The 26,626-nt window shown below is 38.2% G+C and overlaps 1 protein-coding gene and 1 long non-coding RNA gene across 3 annotated transcripts; both read left to right on the forward strand.

The window, feature by feature from the left end:
* The first annotated feature begins 3,393 nt into the window (after positions 1-3,393).
* Positions 3,394-8,915, forward strand: LOC135481500 (E3 ubiquitin-protein ligase Trim36-like). 2 transcript variants are annotated; one of them, XM_064761320.1, is made up of 4 exons: positions 3,394-3,457; positions 6,485-7,174; positions 7,571-7,666; positions 8,533-8,915. In XM_064761320.1, the coding sequence occupies exons 2-4, from the start codon at positions 6,503-6,505 to the stop codon at positions 8,830-8,832; spliced, it is 1,068 nt and encodes a 355-aa protein (XP_064617390.1). In that variant the 5' UTR covers positions 3,394-3,457; positions 6,485-6,502; the 3' UTR covers positions 8,833-8,915. The 2 variants fall into 2 exon arrangements, with proteins under 2 accessions (XP_064617390.1, XP_064617391.1); XM_064761321.1 differs by lacking the exon at positions 3,394-3,457 and adding an exon at positions 5,113-5,510.
* Positions 8,916-11,441: 2,526 nt separating this feature from the next.
* LOC135481499 (uncharacterized) lies at positions 11,442-14,808 on the forward strand. The gene is made up of 3 exons (XR_010446014.1): positions 11,442-11,861; positions 12,127-12,308; positions 14,647-14,808. It is a non-coding gene; the product is annotated as an uncharacterized LOC135481499 (long non-coding RNA).
* Positions 14,809-26,626: the final 11,818 nt, after the last annotated feature.

Here is a 26,626-nt window from a genome sequence, read left to right on the forward strand (position 1 = left end):
TACCAGTCTTGTTTTTGTAATGACTCTAAAACCGTATATAACAAAATAATTATGAATAAGGTGAATTAAGCGACCAATAATTTTTTGTGTTTACTATGGGTTTCTGGTACATTTATGTAATATATTTTGAGCTTTCTGTGGGGATTTTGTGCGGCAGATTCATTTTACATTCTCTTTGTATACGTCTTTTACATCTTTTACATCTGATGCATCTTGCGTCGTCTATTTATATGGATTTATTTTACATGTGATGTATTTTTCGTCCTCTGTGTATACAACTTTCTGTTACATATGGCGTATTTTGCGTCCTCTATGAGTTTGTTGTACATTTGGTGTGTTCTGTATGAGTGTGTTGTTCTGTATTAGATTGCTCTGCATGTAATGCATTTTGTGTTTGCAGCGGGTTTGTTCTTTATCTGGTGTATTTTGTGTCAGCGGGTTTGTTGTTCTTTTGATGTATTTTGTGTCAGCGGGTTTGTTGTTCGTCCGATGTATTTTGTGTTAGCAGCGGGTTTGTTGTTCTTTTGATGTATTTTGTGTCAGCGGGTTTGTTGTTCGTCCGATGTATTTTGTGTTAGCAGCGGGTTTGTTGTTCCTTTGATGTATTTTGTGTATGTGGGCTTGATATTCGTCCGATGTATTTTGTGTTAGCAGCGGGTTTGTTCTTTTTCTAGTATATTTTGTGTCGCGCGTCAATGGCACAGGTCTCGTGCCTGGTATCATTCGCGCGCAAAAGGGACCGTCCTCGTCCCCTCATTTCCTGCCAGCAGGCTGCGCTCCAGATAACTACTACTGATCTATAGCGTGTAGGTCTGCTTAATATGGCCGCGAACGGTGACCTGATCCCTTCACCCCGCTCCCGGCGGGACGAAGACCCAGATAATCTCGCGCGAATGGTACCATTTTCGTGCCTCGACCTAAGGCTTATGTCCCGCTGGAAGAGAAGACGACGACAGTCACCGTTCGAGACCACGTCCAGATCGTACTTATCAAGAGCGCAGCCCTATGATCGAAATTGACGTGTTTCGCTGGGTCATTCTTAAACTTATACATTAAACTTATGAAACGGACAAACCTGTGTAGGGTTCCAAAAAAATATAGATGAACAAGGTTCTTAAATATTGTCTGAAAAGAAAATGCTCGGAAACTATGTATAAATGTCACCTAACACCACCTGTGGAATGTGTAGATATAGCTTGTGACAAAGAAAATAAATAAACTACAATAACCAACATATCAGCTTAACCCGCACAAAATCAGAACAACACACCATTAGAAAGTTTCCAAAAAGAACAACTCTCACCGACTTTAGTAATTCTTTCTTTTCCACAAATTGTGCTGTGGAAGAGCCATAGAGTAATCAGGAATTTGCCAACAATATAAAATAATTCTACTAAAATGTTTTATCCACCAGTGCCACCAGTATGGTGTAATTTAGGTAAGGAAAGTTCAAATATAATCTTCTGAAGAGTAAGAAATTGATGTAGCTTGGTAAACAACAATTTATTTAATATTTAGAATTATTTGCTCTCCCAAATGTATCAGTTTGGTTAGAGGACTCCGTTCATAATAGCTATACCAAAGATTCTAGCTCATGACCTTTTCCTTTAAATTTTCCATCCTCTTGCAGATTTTATCTTCATGATATATTACCATAGTTCTCGATGAGACAAGCCGAGTAATCAGCGTGCCAGCGCGGCACAATGACCCATGAAGGCGGGGATATAGTTCATGTAATGTGAAAGCCCGCTTCTCAGCGTTAATTTAATTCAAAATGATAGGACTGATACCGTGAACACGAGTCTATCCGTTGACCTGAAAATCGTGTTCTAAAGCGTGATTTCGAATTACATGAAGAACATGACTGATACGCCCTCGGGTTGATGGGGTCGCGCCATATTTTCTAATTCCACAGGGTTGCAATAGTTTAAAGCAAGTCTTCGGGCCACCTCATGCCAATAAGTCGTGCAGCCAGGGGTTTCCTGTGTCTCCATTACGTTAGATGATAGTTGTGCGCAGTGTTTGTGAACCAGCCTAAAACTAGACTTGATCATTTCGCGTATAGCTCGGAAGTGGGCCTGTGATGTGCATTGTAGGCTTACATTCTTAGGACAAAGAAATGAACACAATGAAGTGATCATATTTCATTCCACACTGGAGAATAGCGAGAGAAAAACACCTTACCATTTGTTTGCGAACATTATATGATTATGTGTTTGTCTCGTTATTAACATACATTGCAGCTGCTGGTGGAAAGATATCACATAGAACCATGGACAAGGATGAATAGATATTACATAGACACAGGAGGATATAGAAAGATGCAGGAAAAACACTATATCAAGAGGGGAATCAGTGCGGAGAAGGGGCGGTCATTCGATCAAAGTACGCGAAGACCTCAGATGAAAAATACTGACCACGAACCTCATGTGAACAATGCACACAAATACACACAAAGATTTATCATAGCTGTAGCTCAGTTGCTATCCGACGTTTTCTCATCAATATATTTTATGTTTATTTATTCTATTGGTGTCTTACGCCGAACTCAAGAATATTTGACTTATACGACGGTGGTCATCATTATGTTGGGAGAAAACAGGACAGAGCCCGGGGGAAACCCACAACCATCCGCTGGTTGATGGCATATCTGCCCACGTGTATACAACTGGAGAGGAAAAATGTAACGCGAATGTTACCGTCCTCGTGCGACCCGCGGGACGAGATGTCCTCATCCGGCTTCCATATCAATTCTTTACTCGTCTTGTGTAATTTCTTTTTCCGTATCAATTTGCTGTTCATTTAATGCCGATTGAATTCTGTGTGTAACTGTTGTAGCTATAGCCTATTCTCATTATACCGGTGTTTTGAAGGTATTCTGTTTGAAAGTAAATGTGATAACAAATATAAATGACACTCTCGTTTGCCACTCAGCACTGGAAGGTTAGAGCAAGGAAACAGGAGGTGGTTGGCCTCGTGGCAGTATAATGTGTCTGGGTGGCGTATAACGTGACGTATCATGTTTGGTGTCTTTAGCAGGATACTTCAATGGCTGCAGACTTTGATGGTATGAACACGCCCTGCCACAAAAACACCATGTATGTACACATAGCTAATGACTCTTCGTCGTCATATGGTTGAAAAATTGTTCAGTTCGGCGTAAAACTCCGAGCATGTATTGTACATACATATAGAAACTAATATAAATAATTTGCACTCAACTGCTGAAATAATTTTAGGGAAAACTGGTAAATGTCATAAAATAAGGCATTCTCATATATAGCCTAGAGTTAAAAGGTAACCCTGCTAACCATTGTAGTGTATAAATGTGTAAAAGCATAGCGAGGGATTTACCTCCCTTCCTGAGATCACGTGCAGTTCTCTGAACTAAGTGTTTTCTGTTTCAGACTGCGTAGTTTTGTGGGTGTTGTAAAGCACGGTGTATTTGTGTTGACAGGTAAGTCATGTAACATTTAGTACGTCTATTTTTATGGCGCCATGTTTCTATCAGGTGAGGATGTGATATCGACAGTATTTAATTGGTCGAGTTTTGCTCAGATGGATACAAAGTAGACATGCGACTGGGGCGTGTCTTTACATAGACTCTACCCTCAGCCTGTGGGTAAACCTCTAACACTGTCGATACGCAGTCAGAATATTTCCATCTCCCGGAAAACGACTAATTTTGGTTTATGTTGTTAATTGTGTCGATCTTGTCACTATAAATACAGGGCGATGGTACGTAAATTATTCATGTGAGTTTTTGAAGCTTTGACCTTGAAAGACATTATGCAGAGTTATGCTTAAGGTCGATTACTGGCGGTGACGTGTCGCCCGTGGCACACAAAGCCAGGACAGCCCAACCAGGGATCGCTTTTTGTTTACTTGCTTTCTTGTTTTTTGTGTTTTTTTTGTTTCTTTACACGGCTTGCCTGCCTGAACCAAATATCAAAACTTGTATTTTATAAACACCCAGATGTATATATAAGCATGAAGTGACCACGTGTATTATTAACGCCACACACAGCAGACATTACAGGCTCCCTTAGTGATATCGGACTATGGAGGGTGTAACTTTACACAGATTAGCCCATCAGGACAGTCATATACCCACATGCAGGACTGCTGATACAGTAGCCAGGGCTCTCTGTGTGATGCTTTAGCAAACACTAACCTACTTCTACAGCCTACAGCTTACAGGAGGGGCTTACACCAGGCTGATAGGTGTATCTGTCTAGACATGTATGTCACATTCCTGGTGTGCAGCGTCAACTAACGTTTTAAACATTGTATGTTTTATCATGGCCCGAGACCTTGATCTAAGGGTGGCTTATATATATACTGATACGCAGGGACCGCTAGCCACCCTTAGCCCAAGAGCTATCTAGACCAGATTCCGGTATAATGCTTACGAAGAGCTACCCCCTCGTTCAATTCAGATGCATTCGGTCAGCGAGGCGCACATGTGCAGCAGCGGGTGACCTTTCCGTGATATCATAACTTGAAATCTACACTAATACTAGAAGTTATCTATGCCTTCAATCAAACATGTGATAGAAAATGAATAAAGATTTAATTTTAGCTGCTTATTTGAAGTATGACGTACCAGATGTTTTGAAAAGACAACAGATGGAGGAAATCAAGGCGATATTTTCCGATACAAGTGTATTTTGCCTTCTGCCAACTCGGTTTAGGAAAAGTTAATTTCTGTTTTACGATTTTATCCATTATAATTTATACACACCTAAATAGTGGTTACCCTCCCCCCACCTTACCCCTTACATGGTAATAAAAAAATTGTTGAGTACGACGTTAAACCCCAAGCACTCACTCACTCATTTACATGGTAATAAAAAATAATATGAAAGTTTCCGCATGTAGGGCTCTTCGCTGGCGTCGACAACGTATTGTTTGTCTTTCTTTTTAGTTCGACGTATCCCCTACATTCCATACATTCCCCTACATTCCATCCTTTCCAGAAATTAACATTCTGACGACTTACCATGCAACTGTTGCTTTCAACAGCAAATGGTAAAAGTCATGGCAGCAGATCGTCCTGCATGGTGTCTTTTCAGGACTTCTGGTGTACATGGCAACATTCTTCAGCAAAAAAACTATCGAGGCCTTCACGTACCGTAATGCCTGTGGTGCCCAATTTTAAATGGAGCTGATGTCGAAGGTAAACCCCCCTTTTCACTGCAAATTTAATCTGACAGTTTGCACAAACTGTGGGGTCCGTCATTTTGCGCCATGGCCTTCTGTCAAATTCAAGTCTCCTCAGTCACATGGCTTTGTGCCAGTCAGAACTAACAGCCAGCTCATCAAAACATAATGACGTAATGAAAGGTCAACCACGGATGCGCATAGGCGGGCAGCAATAACACGGTTTAGTAGGTCAGAATGTCGACACGGCATGTGACGTAAGTCACAACTGTGAATTATCTTGGATTTACTGGTCGTAAAGGCTACAGAATGCGGAAAAACTTGGCAGAGATAGAGAGGATGACACGGTGAACGTAGTTCCCTGGAGTTTTTCCCTGTTAATGCATTTATTGGTTCATTTTGCGCGGATTTTTGTTGCGCGTAGTTTCTCTGCGCCAGGGTGTTTTTCCATACCACTATTTTATCATGGATGACTCCTCGTCTATGATCTACGCCTAACCCCATAGTAAAAGATCACATCCAAGATCCTAGGCTAGTTTAATCAGCCTTGATTGCACAATATAGCAGCACTGTGGTAGTCTTTACTTCTGTGGTTCCTCACAATAACACAGTAAAACACTGAAAGCTGGAAGAGTTAGACCTGTTACAATTTGAATTCATATCAAGGTAGACATTCGCCCCGATTATCATATAACGTTCAGTTCTCTTCACTACCACTGTAGTCCAGACGTTTGACCCCATTATCATGTAGGGTTAAGTTCCTTTCCGTGCCACTGTAGTTCAGACATTTGACTCCATTATCATATAGGGTCATGCCTCCTTCACTACCACCATTGTCCAGATGTTTCACCCAAATACATGTATCTTGTACCTGAAGCCCCACCCTTTCTGTTGAAGGTGTTTGCTAATTGGCTGGCCTTACCTTTAAATCAGCAGACTCTCGTTTTCACACACCAATCTGCTATTTATGGATGGAACTGTATAAAGGTGTCATCACTGTCAAACACGTCTGGCCAAATCGTCTTGATCAGATCTTTGTCAAAAAAATGTCAGGTACATGATAAATGCTAGAATCGTCAAATGTCTAACTAAGCAGTTATTTCCTGTCAGGGAAGTGAGGCGCTCAAACTCTCATATATCATATGTAAAGCAATGCTTCTTCAGCAAAAGCGACAAAAAATACTGTATCCTATATGTTGTTGAAAGAGAGGAACAGGCACTGCACTGTAGATGGAGACTGTACTGTGTTGAATTTTATATTTTCGTAAATGGGAGAACCTGTATTGGTGTCAGTCTAAGTAATTAGCTGGTTTTATTTCAGTGAAAAACCGAGCGTGTAATGGCTGAAAGCAAGGAAAATCGTGAAGAAGTTCTCACATGCCCGATATGTGTGCAAACATTCCGGAAACCAGTAACGTTACCTTGTCAGCACAGTTTTTGCAGAGAGTGTATTGCTGTGTATGCTGACAAGTCTAAACCTGGGCAGACAGATGAGGTCACCTGTAGCACGGGGAGTGAGGGTGTTCACCAGCTGATCTCATGCCCTGTATGTCGGACACCAACCAGTCTTGGGAGAGAAGGTGTGGCTGGTCTGCCTCCCAACTTTCACCTGGCAGAAATAGTGGAGAGGTTCTCTTCTGCTGTGAAGGTTGAGGATGACATCCCATATTGTTCTCTGTGTGGTGAGGATAATCAGGCTAAAGCTGTCAAGTTTTGTACCGACTGTTGTTTACTGTATTGTAAAGATTGTCTGGCTTCTTTTCATCCCATAATGGGGGCTATGAAGCGTCACCGGCTGATTTCGTCCCAAGAGTACCTCTCTCTGGAAACCTCACAGCGACAGACCAGTGGCAGGGATGAACAATCAACTCAGCAAGCGTCATGTCCAAGACATGGTGAGCCATTCTGCTTGTACTGTGTACGGTGCCGGCTGGTGATCTGTGTGGGGTGTGTGATTGACCATCCGGAACATGCTGTGCGGGATATACCATCTGCAGCGGAGAATGCCAAGGTAATGCGAAAAAGACATTCGTATATTAGTCATCAACCACAGTGAATATTCTGAGTCATTAATCGTGAAGTCAATTCCAAACATAACAATTAATGCGACATACGAAAAACTAAGAAGTTGTGTAAGTTCAAAATTACTTTGAGATCATGCAAAGAGAAGTAGTAAACAGTTTTCAATGATGTTAGAAAGACGTTCTAAGCGAATGACTTAAATCACAATTTAAATCGTGTACCGCGCTAGTATATACGTCGATAATCAATATAAATGTCATGATTTGGAACGGTATAATGACCCATAGTTTGTAATCTATAGTGAAGAATGGGGCTTTTTGTTCTGTACTGTAGTGAGTCGTTTTAAAGACGATCTTTTTAATGTAGCATTTTTTTTTCATTACAGCCAGCGGTCTTGAACAAGACTAGTGAACTGGAGAAAGTGCTACAAGAAACTAAAGAATCACTGTCAGGAGTTACGAGGCTGTACAATAAGATACAGGTTGGTAGTTTTGATGACACTTGGTCAAGTTGTGATTTATTGCATACTTGGTGACTCATTTTTCTTATGAAAATTATAGCTACTCTCAGTGACACAGACGCGATATGCCCACCTCAGGCAACTCCAGTAGGTACATCATCGTCGATAATACGCTGTCATAATATCTATATTGTATATACGCACTCCACATATGTGATGGGGGCCGGCCCCGATAGCACAGTTGGTCGAACGTCCACTTCTTGAGCGGTAGACCCTGGGTCAACTCACACCTAAGACTTTAAAAGAGGAAGTTGTAACTTCCTTTCTTGGGGTTCAGCATAAAGGCGATAGAGTAAGGACTGTTTGACCCATATCAGTATAATGGCTTGGGTGGGGCTGCTTACTTGCCTTCAGTAAGGCGTCTCAGTGAAGCAGCAATAGATAAAAGAGCGGTGAAAATCCGTCCTGCTATAAGGAGGCACATTATATGCACCCTAAGGACTCCTTGGTCATCATATGACTGAAAAATTGTGAGTACGACGTTAAACCCCAAGCACTCACTCACTGATATGTGACGGGGCGACACCTGGGATTAATAGACGTCTCTTAATCCCAGGGTGACACTCTTGGTGTTTGAACCAACACAGCATGAAGGCTGCACCAGCTCACCCTGCTCAGAGCACCAATTGTGATATTGAACCAAGAACGTCTCTGAGTCGAAACATGTACACCGCTAGACTAAAGTGAAATCCCCTCCAGCCAGGAAGTGCATTGTAGATACAGTTGTGTGGTGCTTATATTCCACTCTGTTACACAGGCATGTATAATTTCTTGTACAGGCCTGTAATGGTGTGGATGAGATAATAAACGTTCTTTGTGTTTGTCAGGAAACCCAGGAACTTCACACTCAAGAGGTAGAAAGGGCTTATTGTGCAGCCTTGGAAGCCTTACAAGCCTGGAAACAACAGTCCTTAGATGGCATAAAAACTCGCTATTCACAGTGGAGTGTGGAGTGTAGCGCTATACTCCAACATTTCCAGCTACATTCCCAGGAAATGGAGAGGATGGTACAGGCTTCCAAAGATTTATTAGCCTCACTGGACGTTGAGTTTTTACAGGTAAGTCAAACATGTACAATCTCTACCATTGGTTCAGCTGCCTCAGCTCCAGTTAAATACTTCAACTAACCACACAGGACAACCTGACAATAATTTGTCACCTTCAGAGAACGTACAAAGTTTTCTTACATGTATGGGCTGTGGATATCTTGGTTCTGACCGCTCATTTGTAAACAAATGTGATCTGTATGCTGTGTAAGTGCTCAGAGGCGTCTTATTTACCATTGTCACATTTTTGAACCTGTGACCGCCCTTTTACAATGACCATAATGAACAGTGATCAGTTGTTCAAATCCATCTCATGGTGCCAGATCTATTAAAGTTTAGGCCCAGAGTTCAACTGCTTCACTTTGTTCAGTGGTTCTCTCCGGTCGCTGTCTGTTTTTCTACTCATAAGCGATAAGACTAATAAACAACATGTTTTCTCTCCACAAACGCTTTTGTCTGACTGCCGCCAAAATATTGCCGTTGACCCAGGTCTTCAAATTTGGTACATCATGTGACCTTTATGCATGAGTGTGACGTGTATATTTTACGTAACTGGTACGGCGCACTGAGTGAAACGTGCACGAGGCTGGTTTAATCAACTATAACTTTGTACAGATTGCGTCATTGCAAATTTAAATTGTGATCCATCCATTGTATTTCACAATACAATAAACGCAAATCATATTTATCTTCATGATACCTTCAACATATAAATTATATATATATTTATTTGCTTATTTATAATAAGTATAAACACATATCTATGATGTTGTTATTGTTTTGTTATTTATCAACATATTTTGAGAAATTAATATTAAATTGAAAATGTGAACTGAAGTGTTCCATTATTTCAACATTCGTTACCCAGTGTTTATGAATTTGATACAGAATACAACACGACGGCAAAGCATTTAACCTACACAAGTAAACCAAATAAAATTCAGTATTAAACTTTTGTTAACCTAATTTTGTGTTTCAATTATTTTTTTTTTCGTACGTAATTCAAACTTTAATTACATTTAAACAGTTGAGCTCCCCACTTTTGTTGTCGTTTTGCTGATGCCTTAGGTTTCCAGCTCCTTTAGCTCGTCAGACAGAGTTTGGAAAAACTTTTGATCTCCCCGAACTCTCGCTTCCAGCAACGAGCTACCTTCCCGGCTCACCGTCAGTGTGGTCGCTGTTTGACACCGTGCTTCTCTCATCGAAGCCTACCTGATAACAGCATCTTAGCTGAAATATGAAAGCAGCCCTGCAGATGTGTTATTTTATAGTGCTGTATTTTATAGTCGGAATTGTTTTCGAGAAATAAACGTATTCTTTTTATTATTCTTTCCTAGTCGTGAAGCACGTCCATAATATTTAGCATCGCATTTTAACACCCCCTGTAAGACACATTATGGTTTCGGCGAGTATTAGGTCACGCCCCTTTAGAACGTTCGGTTGGACGAAAACAACGTGTCAGGGAAAGTGGGGGCGTTTCTTGCTGTTAATCTTTACCGCAATGGCGTTTTTGTTATAATTACGAAAACATTTTGCTGCTACCAAGGTAATAGAATAGAAATAATGTTCGCGTCAGGGTATTCTAACGGTAGTTTTACATCAAATCAATGTGGAAGAGTTTACAAATTTTAGGTCTCAGGCTTCGTCTCCGGCCTAAAATATAAACTCTTTCACATCGATTTGATGTAAAACTACCATTAGACTACCCTGACGCGAACATTATTTTTTAATTAAAAAAGAGTACGTTGTTTGATGTTTTTCGAAATACGAATACGAACAGTAATGAAGTCCTTATCAGTGTTTGAAAACATAAATTAGCCAATGTACAAAAGGTATATAGACAACCATGTCTCAGTTGATGTCCCTCGGGCTCTGCCCAGTTTCCTCCAACCCCAATGCTGAATGCCATCATATAAGAGAAATATTTTGAACACCACGTAAAACACCAATCAAGCAAACCATCATGTTATGGCTGTATATACTGTCCCGATTTTCATGCATCCAGATGCGTTTTTCAGCCCAAAACAGTTGATTTTAGGAAGTTCAGACCCCTCGGCGATAAGCCATTAACACAATGGCTACTTTCACAAGCTTGTAACACACAAAATTTCACAGCGTTTACTGTGTTTGAGATATTTGTTTGTTTACGATTTTAGTCATCATCCTTGTTTTATGCACAAGTATACTTCATTGAAGGATAAATTTTACTATAGGCTATCATTTTCATAAACATTTTGTGAAAGGGAGTACTAAGAGAAAGACCAGAATTAAGCCATTTCTTTATTTTCCTAATATCGTTGGTTTATATCCCACTCTTTAGAAGACTTTTACCCTGGTCTTCTGATTTATAGTCCACTATGTATCTTCTCCCCACAGCCGTTACGGTAAGGGGAGATAACTCTAGTGTATTTCACTATCATAAAACTTTTTGCCATTATACTTGTGAAATTGACAAAGGACTGCTTCTCTTACAGAAGTACCAAATTAAATCATTATCACAACTGAGTATTTATACAACAACTAACTTCAAGTTGGTTACTGTTTTACTTGTACTCGGTGGAACAAATCATTTCATTTTCAACTAAAATTGGGTGATCGGGAAATCTCTGGAGGAAAAATTACACTGTAACAAGCTCCATAGAATTTATTACACCGGAATTCAGAGGTGATTTTGACTATGTTATTGACTAGGGAGTGGTCTAATTGTTTAAGGGAAAAGCCAAGGGCCCCTGTGTACTATAGGGGAGCTAAGACATTTCATTTATACCTGCGTTTTTGTGACATGTTGTGGTGAAAGTATACCCCAATTCTTCCAAAATTTGGGACAGATATCAGTAGTGTTGAAAGTAGAATATTACATTTCTTAACCAGCGCTTTGGAAAAGTAAAGATATAAGTATGTTGTTGATGAGATGGTCATGTAAGAAAAAAGAAACTCAATAATTCTGCCAGGATTACATATATATTGGCTAAAATGAGCAGACCAGGTGACCCAGATTTTAGAAGAAATAGTGTAGGTAAAGAATCTTTGTTTCTGTTATCATCTTTACATGAATTTATATGTGTTTTCAATTCTCTTTGTTGACAGGGTTCCACGGACTTCACCAAAACGTATGTATAAATGTGTTATACCTCTCTAGGTTTGTTATACATGTGCAAGTGACTATTGTCAGCAGATGTGTTTCTGTAACACTAAGTACCAACACTGTACTTGTCCAAAACATGACCCAGGTGTATATCTAGTGTTCAAACAAACATTTGCTCAGACAAATGAGATCTACATCTGAGTACATCATGACATTTTAATAACTGTGTGATACACAGGTTTACTACACAATATTATTGTGTCTCTTTGTTTCCTCTCCTCCTCTCACAGAATTGATGACCAGCTGAATGAGATAAGAGCAGATCTGGAGAAACATGAGGTCAGCAGACAGAAGCTTCTAGATTCTGTACAACATGACCACGTTGTCCCTAGACAGGTGACTGTAAAAGAGACAGTGAAAGAACGTCAGGACTTAGAAGCAGCGGTCGGTGGGCAACCCCTATGTGTTACAAGTAGGTTGTTACATGTATAAAAGGTATACATTAAGGTGTGCTCAGAGGACAAAAACGACTGTAGGGTTTACATTAGTATGTGCATCAAAGATACAGACATAAAGTGGAGAAGGTGCACAGTTGTGTGCGTTCAAAACACGCGGTGGAGTGTGAAGAAAACAAACCGACATGAGCTGTAATGCAGCAGGGCGCACCCAGAAAATGAACAGTATTCCAAGAGTAACAAAAGTGAGAAGAGTTTACAAAAAGCACAGATAGTGTGAGGTGTACATTAGGGTGTGAACAAAACACAAACTTAGGTCCGGCATTAATTACTGTGTCCATGTAAGTCACAAACTAATCTGAGGTATGCATTAGGGTGAGCAAAACAGATACAAACTAATGTGAGGTATGCAATAGGGTGGGCAAAACAGATACAAACTAATGTGAGGTATGCATTAGTGTGGGCAAAAGAAAAATACAAACTAATGCGAGGTATACAGTAAGGTGTGCAGATAGGATATAAACTAATGTGAGTTATACAGTAGGGTGTGCACGGAAGACTCAAACTAATATAGAGACATAAAATAAGGTATGGTACTTGTAAAGTGTACACTGGGCTCAGAAGTCGAAAGGAAATCAGTAGGCTGTCCTGAGAAATTAAAAGCCAATGCAAGCTACTTATAGCATGATTTGCTCAGAAATAAGAAAAAAAATAAAATAAGTGTATTCAACAATATGTTATTTTCTTCAAAAAAGGAAAGCACATTGCAGAGTGTACAGTTAGAACAGGACAGATGGTAGTGTATCCCTCGGTGTCTGGGTGATATTTACCTCGTGTTCAAATAAACAAGTGCACTGTTAAAACAGGACATGTGGCAATGCACGGCATGTTTGCAAATCAGCAGGTGTACTGTTAATACAGAACAGATAACATATTGTACAACTGAGTGTCTGAGTGATATTTACCTCATGATTGTGTACAAATCAGCAGGTGTACTGTTAATACAGACCAGATAACATAGTGTACAACTGAGTGTCTGAGTGATGTTTACCTCGTGATTGTGTACAAATCAGCAGGTGTACTGTTAATACAGAACAGATTACATAGTGTACAACTGAGTGTCTGAGAGATGTTTACCTCATGATTGTGTACAAATCAGCAGGTTTACTGTTAATACAGAACAGATTACATAGTGTACAGCTGAGTGTCTGAGTGATGTTTACCGCGTGATTGTGTACAAATCAGTAGGTGTGCTGTTAATACAGAACAGATAACATAGTGTACCACTGAGTGTCTGAGTGATGTTAACCTCATGACTGTGTACAAATCAGGAAATATATATAGTAAATAATACATAGGTTTGTATACATGTAGGTGCGTAGGTGTACAATGCATGCACGTATAAAGACAAAACACTGCATGGCAAGTTAGCAGAAAGACAGGAATGGTTGAGCGTGAGTGAGTGCTTGGGGTTTAACGTCGTACTCAATGGTTGAGCGTGAATGACATAATATGAAGCTGGTATTGCATGAGAAAGTACTGAGGAAAAGGGAATAGAATGTACACCTGAAGCCAGAGCTAAAAGGTATATATATATATATATATATATATATATATATATATATATATATATATATATATATATATATATATATATATATATATATATATGCAATGTCTCTTATACCAGCTTAATATTATGCAGTTCCTCGTATCTGTTTTTGTTTATTATTATTATTATTATTAATATGAAAGGGTAGAGATTCCATGTATGTAAGCCCATATATTTATAATTGTTGATCTACATTTATTTCATCACTTAATACACATTTTTCTTTCTTAGTCTTGAAATATTTACCTGCAGAAAATATTTACTGTGAATCCAGCAATTGATTACTACTAATAATTCTGATAGATTAAATAGTCTTTGCGGTTTTGTGGCAATGAACAGGCCTACTACAGCTTCAGAGTGAATTGTGTGTTCAAATGTGCCATAACTGACAACTAAAACCAATGACTGGATAGAGGAAGGTATTATTCTTGTTGTAGGTGATAAGTTTCGAACAAATTAGATCACTAAAATTCTGTATTTTAACCCAGTATTTAGCCTATGTCTTAGGGCTACCCGTCATTTAGTGACGGATCCTTGTCGAAGCTCAACTCTTTCATACTGGCTGAAAAATGACAGAGATCTCTGTATAAATAAAATTCGTGTCAGCAATATATGTCATTTTATTCCAAGAGATTGTGTTGAGAATTAAAAACACAGTATGTGTACAGGTATTTAAACCTCAGTCTTACAGCGTGTGTTTATGGTTTGCTGTTGTTTATGCTGTTTCTGTTGTGTTTTTACAGAGCCGACGCTGAGATTCACAGAGACAGACGACAGTGAGCTGAGAATCACTGACAGCGGCTGTGTGGTGAAGGGTGAGGACTTGTCCTGGGAGTGGAGGTGGTGGAGAGCTGTGACAGACGGGCGTTACCAGACGGGCAGGTACTACTGGGAGCTACACATCACCTGTTCACATGACTGTTACAGTTACTGTTACTGTCGTGTAGGAGTCACACAGGAGAGCTGTGTCGTGAGTGAGGAGACAGACCCTGGCCGTAACTCCTGGTACATTGAGATGGACTACAGTGGTGATGAGGTCTGGTGTTGTAGTCACAGTGGTGGTGGTGAGATCAAACCTGGCTATCTACAGGACAGACGTTACACACGACCTCATCACCTGGGTGTGTACCTGGACTGTGATGACCACACACTGACAGTCCTGGACTGTGACAACAACCAGGTAATGTACACTGACAGTGATGTTATCGTCACAGAGCCTCTCGTGCCATCGGTTGGGTTTGGTGTCTGGTTTGGATCTGTGTCTGCTCGTCTGATAACGGGTGACTCTGCAACTCTGCCTCCAGTTCTCTGTGATATGATAAGCACTTCCTGACCATCGGGTAATTATTAATTACATCTTTTCCATCATATTATAATTTGTTGAAATACACAGTTTTGTTAAGTCTTTTTAAAAAAAAAATGAAAAAAAAATGACCAGTTTGTAGATGTTTTAGTTAATGTGAGCAGTGTGGCTAATTCAGTATGTATAGCTTGTTCTGCAAAGTGGTCAGTGATCTGTCACAAGCTTACAGCTTGGTGTAGTTATACACAGTCTGTTTCACTTGTCCTGAACATCAATGTCAGGTTTCTTCCAGACAAAATACATGTAGATAATGGCTGGGTAGTTTTATTTTTAGTGATGGTGACTTGTAAATCAGCATAATCAGGAGTGTCACTGAGCAAAACAGGTGAGAGTTTGTACTTGACAATACGTGTAGTCAACATGTTACATGTAGTAGGATGTACATTTGTGACAAAAAACCTTGTAGAAATAAATAACCAATAGTCTGTATATATAGAATAGTGCACTTACCACGTAACTAACCACAAAATTGGGTTACACTTTGTCAAAACAGCTCTTTTTTGGTGCACTGGTCTCTTGTACCTAACTTCGTGGAAACTTGCCGCAGTATTTCGCTCCACTGGAAAAAAAAAGGTTTTGCCTCTCACAGAACGTTAGTACCTCAATATCGGATCTAACTACCAAAAACAGGCTTTTTCCAAATAACTTTCTCAGAAAGTGGCAAAGGGTATAGAAAATTATTTTTCTTACCATGATCGGGCCAGTACGTCATAACCCATGAATGGTTTCAGATTAAATCGTAAAAACGGACCAGATCAGATTGACGTTGTTGTTGCAGCGCGTTACACAAGATAATTCTGTTTTGAATTCCGGTCGTCTCTATGTTGTCTGCATGATGAGGTTAATCCTATGCTGAACAAGAACTGTTTTTAGGATGCCATTGTCTTGATAACATTGTCAGCTGTAAGTTTCTCCTTTCCTAAATGTTTCTCTATTTGTCAACTTTGCTTATTCAAACTTTGGCGTTCACAACAGTTTGTCATGATCTGGACATAGTTTGAGTATGTGACATGTTTACAAGAGTAAATATTTTAAGCTGTTTATCAGATTTTTATCTTCAGTATAAACACATTGACATTTACTGGACTATTTGTGTTTATTGAATACCTCTACCACATTATTATGTAAACATCTAACATATTTTCTGTAATAAACAGTTACGTCTTAGTTACTAAACATTTTTTTATGAATAAATACCCGTTGGCATTAATCCAAACTGCAATGAAAATGTGTTTAGAAAACACTTTTTTTAGTGTGTACTGTACATCTTTAACCTTTTCAGCCGCTGAAATTTTTACTGGAATCTGTGCATACATTTATTAGGAAAATGATGCTAAAATGATTTGTTTGTGTCACTCAGTATGTAAACTTCATAAAAATGTGCCAATTATTTCTCTACACTCCGTAGTTCTCTAACAGTATTTCAGATATATGTATTGTGGATATAACCTGTTTTACTTTAAATGACTTCTATATGTAAGTGCTGTGATATGACCTGTGACATGTATTTTTGTATTCACTGTCCTCTAAGCATTATGCCCACATTATGATATTTTCTAATTTCTAAATACATGTATATACATTGATTATGTTGCATTTTATTTAGAATATAGTTTTTTTTGCTTGCATATGCTTAGCTTGATGAAATAATTAAAGTATCATGGTTGCGAATTTGATTACCAATCCAAAAAATAAAAAGTAAATAAGTACTTGTCCGTAATATAAATTGAGATATATATTCTACACCCTGACATATCTACTTGCAAGTTTTTCACAGCTGGCTTGTACTGTGTGTGCTGTACAGAATGGATTGATAGTTTCATTTTAGGTTTAACCTCCAAGACCACCTTTCATCTCCAACTTGATGTGCAGCTCAAATCATGTATCCAAAGTGCTTCTGTTGTCATGTGTTACTTTGTCTGGGTGTTTTTGAGTTCCGAAACATGCATTTTCAGTAAAACACACAACAATGTGTCAGTGTAAAATCAGCTGGCAAATCATCTTTGATCTCTGAACTTTGCAAATGTGAAAGTCTGGTTTGTACCTGATTTACTTTAGGATGCAGCTTCATCCCCAGTACTGTTGCCATGACAACCTGCGGTCAAGATTATGAGGTCACTGCACCATTTCATCAGTTTCCTGTTATTTTGATGTCAGATGTTGTTGTATTCGTGTATGATTCAGTGGTATTTTGCCATTCTCTGTCTTTTGTCTTCCAACTTCTGAAACCTATGATAATAAAAAATAAGTCATTGTGTAATGTGTAATCGTCGTTTGAATGGTTGAATTACAGTGTCAATAAAATGTAGTAATACACACTTAAATCATGCACAATATGTAGCATTTTTACACAGTTTTACGTACACCAATTTCACAATCAACATGATCAAGTTACCTGATGTGTATCTTGTCAGTAGTGCTGGGTGATTTCCTCTCTGTGATACTTTGTTCCTATGTTACCTGATGTGTATCTTTTGAGCTGTGATAGGTTTCCTGTCTCTCTGATACGTTGTGCGAATATTATTTGATGTGTGTATCTTCTGCTGTGATGGGTTTCCTGTCTCTATGATACCTTGTGCGAATATTATTTGATGTGTGTCTTCTCAGGTGGGGTGGGCTTCCTGACACATGGTCCACATATGACCTGATGAGTAACATCTCAGGAGAGTTGGTTTTCCCCTGTCAAATAATACCGGGTCCATACATTATACATGATGTGTAACTTCTCAGGAGAGCTGGTTTTCCCCTCTCCCTAATACCGGGTCCACACATTACCTGATGTGTGGCTTCTCAGGAGGACTGGTTTTCCTCTCTCTCTAATAACGGGTCGAAACATTATTTGATGTGTAACATCTCAGGAGAGATGGTTTTCACCTCTCAGGCTTTCAGCATATTGGAGGCTGAGTTTTATAGTCGCTAATATAAATAAGGCCAAGTCCAGCTCATGCTGGCTTACTCTCCAGTCGCACATGTACTGAGAATAGTCTACCAGCAACCTGCGGATGGTCGTATCAATGAAACATTATTGAGTGCAGTGTAAAACGCCAACCAAATAAATGTGTATAAAGAAGGCTCCATATTAACTCTCTACCGGTGAGGTTCTAAAAGCACCAAGGCTGGGCTTCAAACTCTTGTGATGGGCAGAATCCAGCATTTTAACTCACGCCGTGACTGATAGTGCATGTACTGCCTCACTTTTGCGGGGAAGCGATGACTTAGTTAATCAACGACTCTTTCCTTGTGTAGGAAGATATGATTTCTTGATGGAATGAAGACATGATGGGCGCCAGGTGACGAGGTCTTGAGGTAAACAGCTACAAAATCAGGGAAAACGAAGTTTGCTAAGTATTAATGTTACATAGAAGTTGTGAATCAAGATATTAAGAGTTAAAGCGTGGGGAATGAAATGCATACAGCGCCCCTGGCGGTGGGTGTATGTATAACACAACACCGCAGCTCGTAAAAATCATTACTTTCAAAATTTTATCAATTAGCGCAGGGTGGGGCATAACGGACTAGCTATCTCTGGAGGATCAGGTGCGAGTCTCGGTAGTTCCATGGGTAGTGTACAAACCATCATGTTTTAATAACCTACGTAATCTCTTATTATTAACATAGCCAGGAACTTCACAAGTCGACGATTGCGGCAGTAGGGGTAAAATGCTCCCCAGAGAATCCCGTTTTGCTCCAGACGTTCGTTTTGGTCCCATGAGATATTTTACACGTAACTATGCACCGGCATTACGCTTTTTACTGTTTTAGTTTAAATGAGGTAAACAAACGATTTGTAACACACATCGTGTAATATTTAGAGCCAAGAATGATATAAATAACAGCACAACAGCCATGGTAGACTTACACATACATACGGGTGTGAAAAAGGCACAAGTATCATTTTTTCACTTCTATATACAGTGTTTTCCATAAACTTTTTCAAATTTAATTAGCCGAAGAATTTTAGCTAAAAAGCATACTTGATATTAACGTGTAAGACAAAGGTTGGTAGAGAGAATTAGAAAGACTTCAACCGACAGTAAATTCAAATTGATGGTTTACAAGAGTTGCCTTCATTTACATGTACGAAATCGTACAAGTGTGAGGAAGGACACCTGAACTCCATCCCAGGCTGGAGTTGAAAAGCGTTTACTTGTCTCATTTGTGTAACTTTGGTTTTAACCCATTACTATGTAGGCCAAAATAAATGTTGAACTTTGATTACATTTTTTTTAGTTAAAAACTAAAATATATAATAAGCCCTGATATGAATTCCAATTGTGCCATGGCATTCATATATGATTCATTATTAATATGATGCATTTTGCTGAAAAAGGTATATTTTCAACACTCACACATATATTAAATAAAAATAAAAAGTCGGGGCAAGTAGATAATTTAAAGATATCTGTAGATACTTAAAATATGTATATCTGTCTAAATAGCAATATGCAACTGTAAATGAATTATACAAGGACCACGTGATCAGCAAGGTCAGAGGTTGCAGTACCCTAGGTGGCTATGAACTCCTTTGTTAACTGTGACAAATGCAGATATTTCAGATGCTTACCTTTTCTTTTATTTTCTTTTATCTGTACTGTTTTTTGTTAAATAAAATGTTTCTATACTGTGGTTAAGCAGCTTGCCATGCACTAATATAAAATAGAAGCGACAATGAGGACTGTTCCATAGTTTATTAGGGTTCCAATGGTTGAACACATTACACTTGTTAAGTCTTTGTTGTTCGTTTTAGTACATGCAGTGAATGTGGAAGAGTTTAAATTTTAGAACCAGAAGTCAAATTAGAATATCTGCGTCCCACGTTTATAATATTCATGAAATGTTGTGTTTTCTTGTGGTCTTCTCGGTATTTTGGTGTATAGTTTATGACATGTTTTCAGCTTGGATAATTTTACAATTTTAATGAGGAAAATAATATATAAAGGGCTGGAAGTTTAATTTGTTATCGTAATCTACCATTTCAGGCTCCTGTGAAAGTGTACATGATACACGCTTTATACGTTTGAACCATCATACATCATATACGTTTATATAAATAATGGGTTTCTCCATGTTTCTTCTGATTTTGCTATGATTGTTGTTTTAAAATTGGTATCTATTCTTTAATAGGCCAGAGAGTGTTTACCTAAATTACGGTATTTAATTGATCATTTGAGGTAACGGAGAAAAATGGACGGTGACTGTGGTCCGTTTTGCCCCAGGTGGTTAATTTTCTTGTGCAACTTTGCAAGGAAAGACACCCACAAAATCTATGAGAACTAGGATAAAACTAGGCTTACCATAGATCACAGGTCATCAAAATTTTGCCCGGCCTCTTGGGAAACTATTTGTCGACATTTATCGTCCATAGTAACGTTTATGTGCTGCAAATAGCTATATCTGTCATTAGAAATGACCATAAAAACGGTACGACAGAGGGCATTAAATTTGACATAAAAGTCGGTTTTGTCCCGTGGGTCCGTTATGTCCGAAACACATGCTTATAGAACCCACGTCACTTTTCCAAAACTGACGCTATCACAAACGATATATCATGATTAGATATTTACAGATTACAATTACAGATATATCAGAACGTTATTTAAATACACTGGTACATAATAACGGAGAAAGCTATTGGACTCATTACAAATTTGACGAGAACACATTCACGTTCGATTTCAACAACAACAACATCTACAGTTCTCATCAATAAATATCTCTTCCGTGTTATGAAGACGACGGAAGTTAGTTTCATTTATGTTTAAAGGGACCTTACATTGAAGGGGAAATCTGTCGAGATTCGAGATTGTGACACGAGTCCTGTGTCGTCCGTCTTAAAGGATAAACGATTTTGCTGTCAACAAACTGCCTGCAGTAATAATGTTCATGTCAAGAATATGGTTCTATCCTCAATGCATTATAGCCATCTAATTGTTACAGCTGGGGTGCCTTAACTCCTTGACTGGGACATGCATGTTTGCTGTGTTCACATGAATGGGTTGGCAGCTGGTAAATGGGGATATGCGGAGCTGTATGTTTTTGTAATGCTTGTTCAATTCTTGGCACAGGCTACTGTTCCTGGCTGTGAAGAATGTAGATATGTATAAAGAGATTTGGTTGTTTTTCTGTCATGCTTTGAAACTATTTTGACCTGACATTTCACAGATTTGGACAGAAGGAGAGATCATAATGGAGACTTACAACATGTGTGTACGCGCAATTTTTGAGTCGTACGTTCGAGTCTGTTGCGTCTATACACGCTAATTTCAGTGGAATTCCTACTATGCCTATGTTGTTAGGATTGGTAGCTCCCAGTCTTGAGGTTATTGAACTGAAGTTACTACTTTGAGGATTGAAACGTTTCCCTTCGCCTTTTTCTCACGGTCAGAAAATCTAATTTGTTACCGGTTAGTTTGGTTAAGTTTGACCCTAGCAAAGAGCTAGTCTTGCAGAACGTGCATATGGACGACGATTATGTAGTGTTTTTTTATGAAGAGGTCTAAAACTGTTCAGTTTTGTTAGCAGGAGTTAAAGTTTCCCCTGATTGCAATACCGGGATCTGCTTTTTGTCTGGTAACTGCCTTCAAGACTGACGTCTATGTGCAGTTGTGGCGATCTTGATACGACTCTATTTTCTCTGCCTCATAAGAATACAATTCGTCCTGTTACCCATATGTCGTGTCTGCGTGTTCTACGTCGGTGTTTGTCTGCAACTGGGTATAATGCTAGCCTATTTTCTGGGCGTCGTTTTCAGAAGGGTGGTGCGTCGTACGCATTTCAGGCTCAGGTTCCAGGTGAAGTCATACAGATGTCAGGAGACAGGGCTAGGAGACAGGGATAATAGGGGGTGGTTGGTGGAAGGCACTTTATCTGTCCTGAAAAGAGCATTGGAAGGGATGGAAGTCGCTTTGTTTGATCTGAGAAGAGCATTGATTGGTATGGAAGCCACTTTGTCTGTCCTGGAAAGAGAATTGGGGGAATGGAAGCCGCTTTGTCTACCCTGGAAAAACCATTAGTATGCGTATTTGTATGTTTATATTTACTGGCTTCTCTAACGTTTCCTTTCCAGTGTCAACATTAGACATAAGGGTTCATATATGTGAAGAGATATCCGAGCCGTACCTATGTGTATGTGTGAGACGTCAACCGAGCGAGACAAGTATACTGACTTTAATGAATACATGTACTTCTTTTAAGTCCCGGCCGTACGTGGGAAGGTCTGACAGCAACCTGCGGATGGTCGTGGGTTTCCCCCGGGCTCTGCCCGGTTTCCACCCACCATAATGCTGGCCGCCGTATAAGTGAAATATTCTTGAGTACGGCGTAAAACACCAATCAAAAAAAAAAAAAAAATCTTTTAAGTCCACCTAACAGAGCCTTGCGTTATGAAGTTTATTTTCGCTATATGGTGAGTTACAATGGATGCCCACTATGAAAGAAAAAATCTGCCAAACTGTGTGCCCAATACCACTTTATGTAATGAATAATGTTATTAGTTTTAGAAGAAGCCTTCAGGTATAATATGCCTGTTTGTACATGTATATAATGGCCGTTTTTTTGGAGAGCTTTCTAGGATGTCTTCGCTTTGACGTTGTCAAGTCTGACCGCTTGTTATAAAGCCAGGAGGGTAAACAGAGCAAGAAATATTTTTTCTTTGGTTTGCCCAGAGGTGCTATTTATCACAAAGATAGACTAATTTCCAACAGCTTTTCTCAAAGAGCTTGTACATTAGTTCGATGTTTCCATGGTAGTAACAATCAACATGGCCGACACGTAGGCACATGTGGAATATTACCTTGGACTGCTGTTTTGTAACGATGGTTAAAAGTGCGTCTCTGGATGACCGCTTATCTGGGTGAGTACCGCAACTTCAGCATTTTGTGTCATGATCATGGAGGGTTCTATTATTCCAGCTCCCTCGCTGGCTGATTTCTTCAATTCAATTCACTTCATTCATTCATTTTATTAGCTTACAAGGAATAAAATAGAAAAAGAAAGAAAAACAATGATACATCTGGATAATCAACAAGAAAAGGGACATTCCATCTACAACAAAATTTGTTAAATTACTCAGTTCTCCTTTAACGGTGGGTTGGAGACGGTATCTTGGTTTATATACACCTGGCTTTAGACAAATATGTTTCGGGATTGGGCGTAACTTTAATTGTTTTGAATTTGGGCATTCCATTATGAAATGGTATTTATTGCCAACACTGCCAGTATCACACTTTGTAAATCAATGATCATTTCTATTTTTATTGTATTAAAGACCTGTCTCTATGGGGAGTCCATAGTTACTTGTGGTAAATGTAGCAAGACCTTTGCAGGTGTATGGATTTAACACTGACATATATAGTCCACATGTAATATTCATATTTCTATTTCCGTATGTAACCAAATCCAGATTCACACAAGACATTTTCGACCAATGATAACGATATAAAATGACACACACTGGGTAAGGAGTACCTCCCTTGATAGCTAAAGGTGGCGAAAATATAAACCCCACATAAAGTTCTCATGAAAGTATGCCAAAAGCTAGTCGTAAATTTATATACTATCAACATAAGTTCTTCACTAGTTCTAATGTACTGAGTTATTACAATCAAAAAATAATCTGTTCAATTTAACAAGAAGTCTGAGTGATGTTAGATTGCATTCTCTTATTATAGCACAGCATTGTGTAATATTTAACACAGTACTCGGTTTGTCTTATACAATCGTTATGTTGAATTAATAGACAATTTGTGTTATATTTAAAGGCAGAGAAAACAAAGAAAGTTCAGATGAAAGCGTGCCAAAACTTAGTCGTAAATGTGGTCTTCAATATCTTTTCGATTCTTTTTTTAAAGAGAAAGACACCTGAAAATGATTCTTGTATGGTGAGTATTTGGGGCCACTTTTTGGTAGATATAGTGTTTGTGTAATAATGCTATAAACCAGGAAGTAAGACATGTTTAATGATATATTTGCCCTAGAATTTGGTCTTTTCGGCGAATAAACGTGGTCAGAATGGATTTTGATCATATTTGTAAGTTAAATATATTCATAAATATTATCATAATTCAAATTAAATACCTATGTTTGAATATAAACAACAAAATTTAAAAATTACAAATCCTTCTTTATAATATCATTATGCAACAATGATAAATAGCCAAATGTGATCCCAAAGACTTAGCATACAAAATATTTTCATATACCCTTTTCTTGTAAAAAAAATTCCCCCAAAATTTAAAGGCCATATTTGCAAATAAGTTTTAACGTTCTTTCATGTGAATTAGGTATCAATTTTACATTTTGTTCTCCTTTGAAGGAAAATACCTCTATAAATCGAAGTAGTTTTCACTAAATAGACCACTTAAAAGAATGTAAAAATATGTTTTCATTTTTTTTTATATATTTTTGCGTAAAGAGTTGAAGGCGTTCAAACATTCGAATTCTGAGGGGGAGCTTTTTGGACCATACTATCAGAGTTTAGGAACTCTTAAGTCACACGAAGTGAAAAAGTCCGAAAGAATAAATGAAAGAATTTTTACGCATAATTTCCATTTGTCTTTGTGATGAACCATACCTCATATTTTAGTTTCTTTAAGTATGACATCTTACTTCCTCGTCCTTCCGCAGTTCGTTATTAAACAAGCAACCTTGCGCTCGTAAAGTCGAATATACGATGGAAAGACACCAAGTTTCCTATAAATAGTATAGTTTGCAGTTCAAGATTTTAAATTGATAATTTATTCAGAAAAACCTTCGATTAAGATTAAAGATTTCAATCCACAAACTTTACAGCCTTGAAAAAGATTAGTTGGATAGTCTTATTAAAGAGGTAATTTGTAGATCAATAAAAATCGATAAAGAAGTTTTCATGTAAGAGCTTTTGACACCTGGATAATTAGCTGTTTCCCGGTATTAATGTATCATCCAGTATTCTTAATTACAGTACCGGGATCCACAACATCTTTCCATATCTACATACATCCTAATGCCGAGCGTGACAAAATAAAATCGTCCAGATCTTCAGATTTACAGAAAACAATATCGGTGATAATTTGTCACCTTGTCCGACGCCGACTTGGCAAATAAAATAATTGCTTCTGTCTTTTTTTTCATCTGATATGCAGCGTTTAATTGAGCAATACATGTTTATGATCAGTCAAACATTTCGCATTTGCATAGTTTATCTCACAATCCATCTCTCTAAACTTCATCAAATGCTTCCGAAAATCAATAAATGTACATGTAACTTTTCTTGTAACTAAGAAAAAAAATTATCATAATGTTTAAAACAAAATATTGTCCAAAGTAGAGTATTTTTTTCTGAAGCTACACCGTGCCTCTAAAAATATTGTGAACCTTTTATAAAATAGACAGAGTATTTTAATAATAATTGCAGTAGACATACAACCCATACAGCTTAAAACTATTACAGGATGATAATTATGTGGATCAGCTAGGTCGCCCTTGTTTTTATAAATCGGTCTGACAATCCCTATTATCCAACTTTCAGATATAACACCGGTAACAAACATATAATAAAATGACATAATTTCTTGACTAGTTCTAATGCAATGAGTTTTTACAGTCAAAAATAATCTGTTAATCTGAGTGATGCTAGAATGTATTCTATTATTATCGCACAGCATTCGGTAATATTTAACATAACATTTTTTTTGTCTGATAGAATCGTTATGTTGTGTTAATAAACCATTTATGTTATATTTAAAGCCGGAGAAAACAAAAAAGTTCGGATGAAAGCGTGCCAAAGGTTTGTCGTAAATGTCTTCTTCAATATATTTTTCCATTTCTTTTTCAAGAGAGACTGACATTTAAAAATATTTTTGTATGGTGGGTATTTGGGATCAACATTCGGTATATATAGTGTCAGTATGATAATGTTATAAATGGGAATGTAACACATGTTTAGTAAAAATATATTTGCACCAGAATTTGGTATTTTGGTCTACCAAATGTGTTCAACCCGGATTTAATCATATTGATATGTTCAAAATATTCACAAATATTATCATAATTCAGATTGAATGCATATGTTTGTATAAACAGAAAATAATTGACATTCCAAAGAATTCATTAGACATGCATCACATCATTATTTAGAACATTATTATGCAACAACGCTAAATACCAAAAGATGGTACTAAACATCCACTAGATAATAAACATATTTGTATTGCAGAGTAAGTTTACAAATTTATAACCTCAGTTATTCCCTCTACCGAGCTGTTCTGAAAATATCTGCCTTTCGACACCTAAACTGTTTAGGAACTACGGCGCTAACACAAAAGATGCATTATTACTATCTAACTCAGTATTATCAGTCAACAAGTCCTCTGTTTCAATGT

The sequence above is a fragment of the Liolophura sinensis genome, unplaced genomic scaffold, assembly GCF_032854445.1.
Source record: "Liolophura sinensis isolate JHLJ2023 unplaced genomic scaffold, CUHK_Ljap_v2 scaffold_188, whole genome shotgun sequence".
Classification (NCBI taxonomy): Eukaryota; Metazoa; Mollusca; class Polyplacophora; order Chitonida; family Chitonidae; genus Liolophura; species Liolophura sinensis.

What these genes read in the sequence shown, in the direction of transcription:
- LOC135481500 (XM_064761320.1), top strand. Translation starts at nt 6,503, where the DNA reads ATGGCTGAAAGCAAGGAAAATCGTGAAGAAGTTCTCACATGCCCGATA. An exon ending in CTGCAGCGGAGAATGCCAAG is followed by an intron (nt 7,175 to 7,570) that starts GTAATGCGAAAA and finishes TTTTCATTACAG; the next exon opens with CCAGCGGTCTTGAACAAGAC. An exon ending in GGCTGTACAATAAGATACAG is followed by an intron (nt 7,667 to 8,532) that starts GTTGGTAGTTTT and finishes TGTGTTTGTCAG; the next exon opens with GAAACCCAGGAACTTCACAC.